The sequence below is a fragment of the Crotalus tigris genome, unplaced genomic scaffold, assembly GCF_016545835.1.
Source record: "Crotalus tigris isolate CLP2741 ecotype Arizona unplaced genomic scaffold, ASM1654583v1 scf7180000017639.5415321, whole genome shotgun sequence".
NCBI lineage: Eukaryota > Metazoa > Chordata > Lepidosauria > Squamata > Viperidae > Crotalus > Crotalus tigris.
The window spans coordinates 1,992,169-2,004,829 of NW_024096532.1; the positions used below are offsets into that span (position 1 = coordinate 1,992,169).

Here is a 12,661-nt window from a genome sequence, read left to right on the forward strand (position 1 = left end):
GCAGCTGAATTGATTCTCCTCAGCTCAGCTGCACTGCAGCTCCAATAGCAAAATTTCATTTTTGCAGCATTGGAGTTCCTTTGAACCCCTGCCAGTCCCCCCCTTCCGGCTCTTTGGCTTTCTCCCCCCCCCACCTCGCCCGTTCCCTCCCCAAAGCTGCTAAGCTGCCATTGTGGTCTACTGTCCTGGCCTTGGGCTTTGGAACAGCTTTGCAAATAGTGACCTGTTTTTTAAAACGCTTGTTGTTGCTTTTCTGCTGTAAACTGGGTGTGAGGCTGGGGAGAGGGGCACCCGTTTTGGCATTGCTCTGTTTGGCCAGCTGGAGGAAATGCTGGCCAGCCACTGGCTTATTCTGGCTTCAAGGAAGTAGCCTTACAGTTGCCACTTAAACAATCTTCCGTTTGCAGACCAGATTATTTGTATCTTTAAACCTGAATAGGAAGGTGGATGATTTCACATTGCTGCATCCTTAAAAAAGCAAGGGGAAACTGTCCCTGGGGGAATGCCCGCTCAAGCTCCCCTTTTAGGGGAATCCAGGTTAAAGGGAAAGCTGGCGGTTGCTTAGAAACAGGACCCAGAGCTTGTCTTTTTGTGGCGAGTTGTTTCCTTGCTGTGCAAAACTCTGCAGAGACCAAAAAGAGAGATCAGGGCACTGTTTACATCCCAGCATGTAACTGGAGAGGCCCAGAGCAGAACCAGAATAACTGAGGAGAGAGTCGTAAGTGTTGCTGTAGGACCCTTGCCATGGGACGCCCTGTCCCAGGGCTGAGATGCTGACAAGGAGGAATAGAAGCCTTGCTCTCTGTGTAAAGTCAGCTGGAGAAAGCCCACATGTAATTTTGTGCCTTGGCATCCCCCCCCCCCCCCCGCTTATACTCTCTTCTCACAAGACTGCAGAATTTTTCTTTTCACTCCCCAACCTCTGGGCCTCTGCTAAGCCTCAGCCCTAAATAATGAAGAAAAATTCTTTTTAAAGGGCTTGTTTGTATTACATTTCACATAGATTAGTTTAAATGGTCTTATAATGACTTGGAGATACAACTAATCGATTCAAAAACCACTTTTAAAAGACTGCATCATCTAAATTAATATGCCATGGAAATTATGCAGGGATGCCAGCATATTATATTGGGTGTACTATAATAATATATCATCTGAACACCATCATCATTGACAAAATCACCATCAGTCAATTGCAAAAGGCAGCTTTGCATGGAACAGTTTACATTCTGTGATGATACTTTTAAATATCATCAAACAAGAATATTTGCCTGTCCCCTGTTGTTGGGAAGGACTGGATAAAGATGCCAAATCCAGTCTAAACATCTGGCTGACTGTGTGATGATACATAATAATAACAAAGTCAAGCTGTTGATCACAATGCTGTGATTGAAATTCCTCTCATTTTTTTTTAAAAAAGGCAGAGCTTAAATTGCACCGTTGCTGTTCTTTTTTACCTATATCTTACAGACATCTGACTGCAGCTGAATATTCAGTGGCTTTCAGTTGTGCCCCAGAATACAATCCTAAATTAATTCACAATTAATATTGCCCATCAAAGAATTTCAATACACGGCAAAAAAAAATTCTGGGGAAACTTTCTCAGGCAGTTTTGGCTAAAGATTCATGAAATCTGGTCTAGCAATTCAAGAAAAAAAGAAATGATTTCAATGAAATGGCCCATCCCCTGGAATTATTCTGTAGAACCATTTTATTGACTCTGTACCATCTGTAACAAGGTGTGATTTACCACAAATAACATCACACTATGATGTACTTCAAACATTTATTTAGTTTTGCAAAAAACAGAACAGGAAAACAAACGGCACGATCTCCTCCATCCAAAAAATAATTTTGCCACCCTTCTCCCTCATTCCCCAAATACAGCAAAGCAAAGCAGCCAACTTTGACTCTGGTAAAAGAAATGAGAATGGTCCTTCCTGTCTCCATAGAAACAGAGGTTATCTTCGGAACAAATTGAGGCAGTGAAGAGAAATATCACCCATGCTTTTTATTTCTTATATCAATGTTTCTCAATCTTGGCAACTTTAAGATGGCTGGACTTCAACTCTCAGAATCCCCTAGCCTAGCCAGTATGGTTGAAAAACTCTGCCTTCCTTAATCAAAGCAAATTGGCTTGCAGTCCTTTCCAAGACTCATTGATGCATTAATCCCTGTCAATCCAAGGCCATACGTGGATTTTGAGGAAAATCAGCACAAAATAGCAAAGTCCAATGTAGGTTTCTTAGTGGTTCATTTCTATTCCCTAGTCATGAGAAACAGTGTTTCTCAATTTCAGCAGCTATGCGGATTTCAGCTCCCAGAATTCCCTATGTTCACATGACTGCCTTCAATTGCTTTAAACCATCATCATATATCCAGTCTCACATATTGGAATTCAAGAGACAGTGGAAAACAATTGTTTCAAACCAAGAAAATAACCCTTGTCACTTGAGAGTGGCTATGATTTCTAAAGCAGACAAAGGATGCTGGTTAGGCATCAACATATAAACTCATGGTGTAGACCTGTAGTTGCTTGTAACTTTCTCTCCACTTCCCTTCAGAAATTACTCTTAAATCAAGAACGTTCCTTCTCTAAGTGGTTTCCTTGCCTAAATTGTCTGCGTGGGCCTTCTCTGAGCGGAAAGCTGCAATTCATATCAGCTTATCAGCTGGACTGAGCTCTTAGAAGTATTATTCATTGGAAAAGTTGCAAGAGCTATTTTTTTTTAATGATGACACTTAATGCGGGGAGGGAGAAAAATTGAGTTTTGAAAATTCTGCCTCTCCATTGCTCTCACTGTTGTAAATCTTGGCTAGTTAACTAGCAAGATGTTGGATGGAAATTCATCTGAACAAAAGGTATTCAGGTCCTATGGATCATTTTCAGGTTCCCCAAATGATAGGTTAGGAATTCAGGTTTGGGAAGTTAAGTTGGTAACTTCGATGTGAATCTGGGTGAATTTGAAGGGTATGTAAAAAAAGAAAAAAAATCAAACAGGTAAACCAAATTGCAAGATTCTTTTGTTCTTTTTATGCTCTTTTAATTTTCTAACAGAAGAATTGTAATTTTTGTTCTGGGTAGAACTTGGCTAAAGTAGGAAATTGAAATGAGATTTTGTTGTCTGACCTCGGGGTGAATTTAAAAGACTTTCAAGACACAAGTCCTCTTGTTGAGTCAAAAATAACTATTTGTAAAAACTGGATTTTAAATACAGCCCTTTATCTTCCCTCAATTTGTTAGTGTCTCAGTTCACTAACACAGCTGTCTCTCATTCATCAACAAAGCTCTTTTCTCACAGTCCCCTCTGGCTCCCCCACCCCAAATTCAAACAAGACAAGCACAACTGGTTCTATTTACAAGTCACAAAACAAGGAAGAAAAGGGTGTCCAGAAGCTGGAAAAATAGGGTGGGAGGTAGAATGGGGAAGGTTGATTCTTTCCGCCTCTGTCTGTAAAGGTTGTAGCGTGAGAGAAAGAGAGACTTTAATTTTTCCTCTGAAGGTTTTTAGGAAGTATGTTCACTGGTGCTTCTCTTTCTGATGCAATATTCCCAAGGCTTTTTGGGCAAACCTGGGATAGACAATAGGATGAAGCAGGTTCCCCCAAAGATCAGAATTACTCCTGCAGACACTGCACAAGCCACGGACCAGGAATACTCATATTCCAGTGGGATGGTCTCATTGGAGGTGATAAGGCACCGGACTGATTGTCGGAAAATCTCCAAACTCACCAACACCATCAGTCCTGGAAGGGAAATAAAAAAGAGAAGGGTGTAGGAGAAGAGCAGGCAGAACTAGTGGGTGGAGTTAAACATGTCATCAATTTATAATTCTTGCATCACTACAAGAGATCCAAGTCCAGCCCATGAATTTCATTGACCCGTATTAAGTGCCAATTTTGTGCTGACCGTTAGTTGACTAGATTCTTGTCTGTAGTTTTGAATAAATCTTCTATGCGGCAACATTGCGAATGCTCCTGATTCTTTGTGCCTGACAAGAAGACAGTGTAGGGCAGTGTTTTTCAAATGTGGCATCTTTAAGATGTGTGGACTTCATCTCCAAGACTTCCCTAGGACATTCTGGAAGTTGAAGTCCACATGCCCTAAAGTTGACAAGTTTACAAATCACTGGTGTAGGATGTTCCCCTGTGAGATATTTTCAGCTGTGAACCAAGACCACAAACAAGCAATATAGGGCGGAACACTAGATTAAGCTGGGCCACTTAGAAGGGCCTTGTGTGGCTCCTTAGGTGGATCTGAGGCCTCCTTATGTTTTAAGGCAGGGATGTCCAACCTTGGCAACTTTAAGACCTGTGGACTTCAACTCCCAGAATTCCTCAGCCAACCATGCTTGACAATAAAATTGTCAAAATTGGACACCTCTGTTTTAAGGAATGTCTTGGTTAAAAGAATATTCCCCCCATTCCTTCCACCCCATCTACTTCAGGAAAGAAAAGAAGGCTCTGCAGAATTCATACCTGATATTATAAAGAAGCACGATGCTGGCTTCAGGAGGAACTCAACTCCTTTGCTCAGGGCCATTGTGATGCAGAGGGATCCCATGGCCATCAAGGTGATGCTGAGGAGGGACACAACGGCTGCCGTGATGCTCAGTTCTATGCAGTGTTGCCAAGCAGGGGAGAAAAAGTCATTTCATTCCACCCAACATTTCACAGAGGAAAACAGGGGCACACTGGCAGGATAACTTGTGCGCTACCTCTGATGTGGCCAGCAAGAAATCATCAATATCTAGAGCAGTGTTTCTCAACCTTGACAACTTTAAGATGCATGGATTTCAGCCTGGGGAATTCTGGGAGTTGAAGTCCACACATCTTACAGTTACCAAGGGTGAGAAACGTTGATCTAAAGTAGCTGCTTCCCTATTCATGTGTTGACTACCAAGTCATAATTCTTGTTAGCATGACTACAGCCAGGAATAACTGGAGGTATCAAGTTGGTGAAGGCCATTTTATCTATCTAGGTCAGGGGTGTCAAACTGCCAGCCCGCGGGCTGGATGAATCATAGCAAAACCACGCCCACCCCATTGCCGGCAATGGCAAAAAAGTCACGATACGTCGCGACACGTCATATGACATTGCAAGTTTGATTTAGGTAACGGTAAAGGTTCCCCTATCTAATCATGTCCGACTCTCAGGGATGATGCTCATCTTTGTTTCTTAGCTAAGGGAACCAACATTGTCCAAAGATACTTCCATGGTCATGTGGCCAGCATACCTATACGCCAAGGTGAATGGAACATTAATACTTTCTCACTGAAGTGGTACCTATTTATCTACTTGCATTTGAATGCTTTCGAACTGCTAGGTTGCCAGGAGCTGGGGAAAGTAACAAGCACTCACCCTGTCACATGGCGCTTATGTCTCGAACTCAGGCTGTCAACTTCCCAGCTGGCAAGCTCAGTGTCTTTAACCACTGAGCCATCACGTCCCCCACTGCCTGCCTGCCTGCTTGCCTCTCTCCCTCCCTCCCTCCCTCTCTCTCATCTCTCATGTATCTAATCTAATCTAATCTATCTCATCTGTCTATCATCCATCTATCTATCTGTCTTTTGGGGATATAATCATATTTCCCAAAAGATGAACAGCTATTTCTTCTCAGTCCCAGCAACCTTCAGTGTAATTTGAGATCTTTTGAATAATACCCTGGGAGCATTTTTCATGAACATTTAAAGATCTTTTTTGATTGAAAGCTGCAGTTACAGCCCTAAAGGAAGCTGCAGTGATTAACTGTTTGAGATTTTTCAAAAATGTAATGACTAAAAGAATGCCCAGATTTATTGGGTGGCGGAGTTCTTAAATTTAAACTATGAAAGGTGGTAGAAATTGATTTCAACAAACTTTGTAACTGGATTATTGAATTGTGACTGTGCCATTATCAACTCAATGTTTTCTATAGTTAGGAGAGCTATTTATTTATTTATTTATTAAACAAATGCATATAACCAACTAACTCACACACAGTGATTCTGGGCAGTGTACAACATTAAAGACCCTCAGTTAAAAATTCACAATTTCACAATTTAACCCCCTTCCACCCTTTAAGATGACAAGGTGTTAGTATATTTGTGCATAGAAGCACCAACAAATTTATTTTTACAAACATTAAATGCCCATTCATTTTCTGATTAGCTGTAATTATCTGGGCATTTGCTTTTTTATGCTTTCCTAATGATTTGGACTTCAATTTCCATAGTCCCCAGCCAACGTGGGTGACAGTCTGAGAATTATGGGATTTAGCTCAACACATCTGGAGGGCATTTAGGATGACTGCAGAAAGAAATCTAGATGAAGCCAAGTTAGAAGCAGGAGCTGCAGAACCTGAAGAGCAGAAAAATGTTTATTCTCCAAAGTGATTGTTGCATACTTTAAGAATTTAATCCAGAAGCAGAATCATGTTTTTTTCTGAGATTTTGATAAACATTTTCATTGAGACCTCAGTTGCCATCTGGAATAAGGTAGTGGCAGTAAAATCTCTGAGGGAGATGGGTGGTTGAGAAATATAAAATATAAGCAAGCAAACAAACAAAAGTTTAGGTTGGCTTGCAGAATCTTAGCATGCAGACTTTTGGCCTGCTTGTTGTGGCATTTCCCAAAAGTGTTTTTTTTTTTTCCAAAAGGCAACTGGATTCCAAGAATGTCCAGTTACCTTTTTGAAAAAGTATTTTTGGGGCAATGATAGCCTGGATGATTGAGACTCTCCATAGACATTTGTTGTGGTTTGTGGAGAAAGAGGATAAAGCAACAGAAGAGATACCTAGATCCCCATTGGGAGGAAATTAGGAATGAATCTAATTAGACATAAATAAAAGCTTTTTGTTAGCGCTGTTATGTCCTGAGCCTGCAAAAGGGCAGGCTCGGGACGTTGCAACGGTCCCGGGCAGCTGCAGGTTGCCCGGGACCAGACTGGTTGGCGCCAGCGCTCAGGGCATGCGCGAGGCGCTTCGCGCGCCTAAATGTTGCCTTTTGGCCTGGGGAAAAACGTCCTTAAGAGAGGCTGAGAAGTCCGTGCTGCCTTGAGTTGTAACGGGGCTGCTGAAGAGAAATAAAGGTTACTGAACATCAAGAATGTCTCGTGTCGTCATTCCATTAGCCGAGGACTCAACACTGGCAACGAAGATGGGATGGCCTTGCAATTACGCAAATAATTGTAAGCTTACCCTGGAGTCCAGCACAGCAAGGAAACGGCGTTAAATTCAGCAACTGCCTGCCAATACAGCTTCGTTGGAGGTAAGCTGGCTGATAGACCCTTCCTGCTTTACTAAAATGGTAAAGATTGGAAAACTTTCAGAGTTTGATATTACACATCCCGAAAGATCGGAATCTTACGTGGCCCGAGCAGAAAATTATTTCAGAGTTAATCAAGTAAGAGAAGAGGGCTTAAAGGCCGCCACCCTACTCTGCGTTTGTGGTCAAGATGCATTTGAAATTGCTGAAAACTTAGTAGCCCCTGCACCTCTTGAATCTGTTACCTACACAGATCTTAAGAAATTACTGAAAGAGCATTTTCAACCCAAGTTGTCTGTTATTGCTTGGAGACATAATTTTGAACAGCGGGATCAACGGGCTGGTGAATCAGCTAAAGAGTAAATTGCTGCATTAAGAAGGGCAGCTAAGCATTGTGAATTTAAAGATTTAGAGGAAAGACTGAGAGACAGATTTGTATGTGGACCGAGAAACAGAGATGTACAACAAAGGCTTTTTGCCAAAGAGGACATATCATTCCAAGATGCCTTGAGAGAGGTTACTGCAGAAGAGGCAGCAAGTGGGGCAATCAAGAATATAAGGCCCATCAAAAGCTTTCCAGAAGCTGTTTCCGTGCATCACGAGGGAGTTCAAGGAAGCTCAGAAGAGGAGCCTGATGAAGAAATAGATCATCTCTACCCAACCAAAGAAAGAAAGCAGAGGGAAGGCAAAGAAAAGTCTTCACCTGTACCCAAGTGCTTCGGGTGTGGAGGTCGCCACAAGAGGACCGACTGCAAGTTCCGTTCTGCAATCTGTAGAGTATGTGGGAAGCAAGGCCACATAGCAGCTGTGTGTCTGGGCCGACAGAAGGTACAACCCCGAGAAGAATTGCGCCTGAAAGGTACCAGGGTCCCCAGCCAAAACAGGGTGGGTTTCTGTGCTTCACGAAGAAGCATTTTTAAGACAGGCACACACAGACCACTTAAAAAGAAGCTGTCACTTAGGGTGAAATTGCAAGGAGTTCCATTGGTCATGGAACTAGACACTGGGTCTGCACTTTCAATCATCTCCATTCACACATTCAGAAAGATTTGTTCTGGTAGTGGTTTCCGGGCCAAGCTTAGGCCTTCTAACATAGTACTAACAGACTTTCAAAACTCCAAAGTGTGTGTTAAGGGGGAGGCCACCCTTAACGTGCAGTATAAGGATTTTGAAGGTCCATTAGATGTATTGGTAGTGGGGGGTGATCGTACGAGTCTCATAGGACTCGATTGGTTTGAGGCCCTGGGAATACAAGTTACAGGGCTCAACAGCTTGCAAACGTTAGACTTACAGGAAGTCTGCAAGGAATTTGCAGATGTATTCAGCCCTCAGTTGGGCACATACAAGGGTCCCCCAGTGTCTTTGAAATTAGACCCCACTGTCACTCCTATCAGAGTAAAGGCAAGAAGGGTACCTTTTGCCTTAAAAGGGAAAATTGATGCTGAATTGGACAAATTGATTCAGCAAGGAGTCTTAGAACCTGTTGACTCCAGTCCATGGGAAACTCCCATAGTAACACCTCTTAAGGCTAATGGGGATATTCGCATTTGTGCAGATTACAAATGCACGCTCAATAAGGCATTACAGCAACATGCCTATCCTGTGCCTATTGTCAGCCACATTCTGGGGGGTGTATTTTTGCAAAGCTTGATTTAGCTCAGGCTTACCAACAGTTGCCTGTGGACGAAGCTGCTGCTGTGGCACAAACCATTGTAACTCATAGGGGGGCATTCAAGGTCAAGAGACTGCAATTTGGAGTAAATGTAGCTCCTGGAATTTTCCAAAGAGTAATGGAAAATACCTTGAGGGGTATTCCAGGGGTTTGCCCCTATTTTGATGATGTCTTAATTGCTGGAGAGTCTATCCAAAATCTGGCTGAAAGATTGAGGGCTGTCCTGCTGAGGTTTCGGAAAAAAGGACTCAAACTCAAAAAGGACAAATGTAAAATTGGGGTGTTTTCTACAGATTTTCTAGGGTTCAAAATTGATGCCAATGGGATTCATCCTGCTGAGTCCAAATTAAAAGCTATCACACAAGCTCCCAGACCAAAGTCCAAAGCGGAACTGCAAGCTTTTCTGGGACTTTTGAATTTCTACAATTCATTTATTCCTAACAAGGCTGATGTAGCTGAACCACTTCATAGGCTGTGTGGGAATGGTCACAAGCACATGAAGCAAGCTTAAATAAGGTTAAGGCCTTGCTAACATCTAACAATGTGCTTGCACATTTTAATGAAACACTCCCTGTGTGCATTGCTTGTGATGCTTCCCCTTATGGCGTAGGAGCTGTACTCAGCCATCTCACACCTGATGGAACTCAGATTCCTGTTGCATATTACTCCAGAACTTTATCCTCTGCTGAGAGGAATTATGCCCAGATAGATAGGGAGGCCTGAGCTGTTGTTGCTGGAATCAAAAAATTCCATGATTTTTTATATGGAAGACATTTCACGGTCTACACTGACCATAAGCCTTTGTTGGGATTGTTTACAACTAACAAACAGACCCCTCACATTATCTCTCCCAGGATGCTCAGATGGTCAATCTTCCTGTCAGCTTATGATTTTTCTTTAATTCACAAACCGGGCAAAAAAATGGGCCATGCTGATGGCCTCAGTAGATTACCCTTACAGGTAGTTGAGGCTGACCCTGCCCCGGCAATCAATATTCTTTCAATTCAAGCACTGCCTGAGTCACCCCTTAACGCCAGGGATGTGGCTGCTGAATCAGCCACGGATCTTACACTCTCTCGAGTCTTATCCTGGGTTTTGTCTGGATGGCCAGAGAGTTGTCCAGGTACTGAGTTTCAGAGTTTCTGGTTAAAAAGGAACGAGTTGTCCACCTTCCAGGGCTATCTGCTGTGGGGTAGCAGAGTTGTCATTCCTACCTCAATGAGGTCTAGAGTCTTAGGGTCCCTTCACGAGGGTCATCCTGGCATTGTTCGAATGAAGGCGCTTGCGCGCAGCCACTTGTGGTGGCCTGGGTTAGATAAGGAAATTGAGGCTAAGGTGCATGCTTGTCACCTTTGTCAACGCTCATGCCCAGAAATGCCTGAGGCTCCCGTACATAGGTGGGAGGAAACACAGTCCCCATGGTCTAGGGTGCACATTGACTACGCTGGGCCCTTTCAGGATCAATTCTTCATGGTTCTGATTGATAGCTATTCAAAATGGCTTGAGGTTGTACCTGTCTTGTCCACCACCACTGCAAAGACTATCCAAGTACTGCGGGGAATTTTTGCTGCACATGGGCTTCCAGATGTTTTGGTGTCTGACAATGGCCCGCAATTCACTTCTTCCGAATTCCAAGCTTTCTTGCAGGCCAACATGATTCGTCATGCCACTTCTGCTCCTTTCCACCCTTCCACCAATGGGATGGCTGAACGGATGGTCCGCATCACCAAGGATGCTTTAAAGAGACTTACCTATGGGGACTGGCATCACAGGTTGGCTGACTTCCTCCTTTCCTACCGCACTACACCTTCCACTTCTACCGGGAGGAGCCCAGCTGAACTTCGTTGGGGGCGCAAACTGATTACTAAATTTGACCGGTTGCATCCGGACAGACTGCCGCCTAGGGGTACACAGCCCAGGGCACTGCGGCAATTGCAAGTGGGTGCCCCTGTATGGACCCGTAACTACGGGCCAGGCCATTTATGGGTTCCTGCCACTGTTTGCAAGGTTACAGGCCCTTTGTCTTATGAGGTCTTCTTGGAAGACGGCCACATCCTGTGACGGCATATTGACCAGCTGCGTACAAGGCTGGACTCACCTGCAGAGACTCCTGGTTCTTTTCCAGGGGGGGAAGAGGACCCTTACGGACAAAGGGAAGGGTGTTGGCAGCATTCAGACTCTCACAGTGAGGCCACAGACGGCCTTTCGCATGATTCCGCGAGTGTTCCAAACAGGAACTCAAGGGAACCAGTTAGCGCACAAGCTACAGTGCAGACTCCAGCCAGGGAGTCACCCCGGGGGCATAATCATTACACACGTACACCTTTCAGCACTCCAGTCAGGGAGAATAACCGGGAGCATCCTAATAACTCAAACATTGCAAGAGAGCTGGCACACAATCAATACAATTGGCTCAACACAGCCACAGTCCCCAGAGAAGGACACTGCCACAGAGAAGTGGGAGAAGAGCCAATTTTAGACATTGGACCCTCTGGTTCAACAGAGGGGGGAACTGAGTTTTGGGATAATACTGAAATAACAGACAGTCCTGCTATGGAACTGGGGAGTGGAGGAAGCCGGCCTCCCGTTAGGTCCAGTGTGGGCTTGAGAGGCCATTCAGAGCTACCCAACAATGGCAGCTTAATAGAAGGGTCAGATCGCCTGCAACTAGGCAGGTCAACCAGGTTAGAGAGAGAGCAAAGTCCTGGCCTGATGAGCCCGGTGGGCAAGCAAGCAGGCCAGGCATCAGGGCACAGTCCACGGGGGCCACCAGGGTCTGAGAAGGGGGGTGAACCTATAACCTCCACAGGACAAGGTGTACTTGTAAATAATCCAGGCCTACGTAGGTCACAGAGAGATAAGAGGTCTCCCAAATATCTTGAAGATTTTATAACCTTACTGGCTGGGCAGAAGACTTAAGTGTATTCTGTGGAAGCCGGAAATGGGAACACTGGAGTTAATCCCCAGCACTATAACGTGGTACCATTTAACAAGAGTGTACACCACGCTCATGTTGAGGTCGCGTTAAAATTGTCATATAGTCTTAGCCGGGGGGGGGAAGGGGTGTTATGTCCGGAGCCTGCAAAAGGGCAGGCTCGGGACGTTGCAACGGTCCCGGGCAGCTGCAAGTTACCCGGGACCAGACTGGTTGGCGCCAGCGCTCGCGCGCATGCATGAGGCGCTTCGCGCACCTAAATGTTGCCTTTTGGCCCGGGGAAAAACGTCCTTAAGAGAGGCTGAGAAGTCCGTGCTGCGTTGAGTTGTAACGGGGCTGCTGAAGAGAAATAAAGAAGGTTACTGAACATCAAGAATGTCTCGCATCGTCATTGCCATTAGCCGAGGACTCAACACTTACCACGTGGTGATAAGAGTGGCAAAAAAGATTTATTTCTCCACCCTTCTCTTCTGCATATTGGCCAGTAGCCCTGTGCAGGGAAATCTAGACACTTCTAGACCATGGAGCATCTGCAAAACCCCCGTGAGAGCTATTCAAAACACCCAGTAGATAACATTGCTCAGATTCACTGTGAGTTGGCCTTCAGCTAGACCTGGAGTTCTAAACAGGTGGCTGAAGCAGTCTTGTGATGTTTTCAGGGGTGAGTTTGAGTCTATTAGTGCTGAGAAAATGGACATGGTCCTTGTAGCTGTGGGTGTGGCCAACTGTGTATTAAATCCCCGCTCTTCCTGGTTGCTTGAGACCTCTGGGGATGAAGCATGTGAGGGATAAATGTGTCTTTCAGAAG

The 12,661-nt window shown here is 44.5% G+C and overlaps 1 protein-coding gene across 1 annotated transcript in view; it reads right to left on the reverse strand.

Moving 5' to 3' along the window:
* Nucleotides 1-1,772: 1,772 nt before the first annotated feature.
* The window catches only part of CACNG6 (calcium voltage-gated channel auxiliary subunit gamma 6), a 50,120-nt gene continuing 39,231 nt past the window's right edge, over nt 1,773-12,661 (reverse strand). Inside the window, exons 3-4 of the mRNA XM_039335105.1 lie at nt 4,480-4,617; nt 1,773-3,747 (exon numbers count right to left, since the gene is read on the reverse strand). Coding sequence (XP_039191039.1) covers nt 3,509-3,747; nt 4,480-4,617 — 377 coding nt within the window. The 3' untranslated portion in view covers nt 1,773-3,508. The remainder of the gene's footprint in view (nt 3,748-4,479; nt 4,618-12,661) is intronic.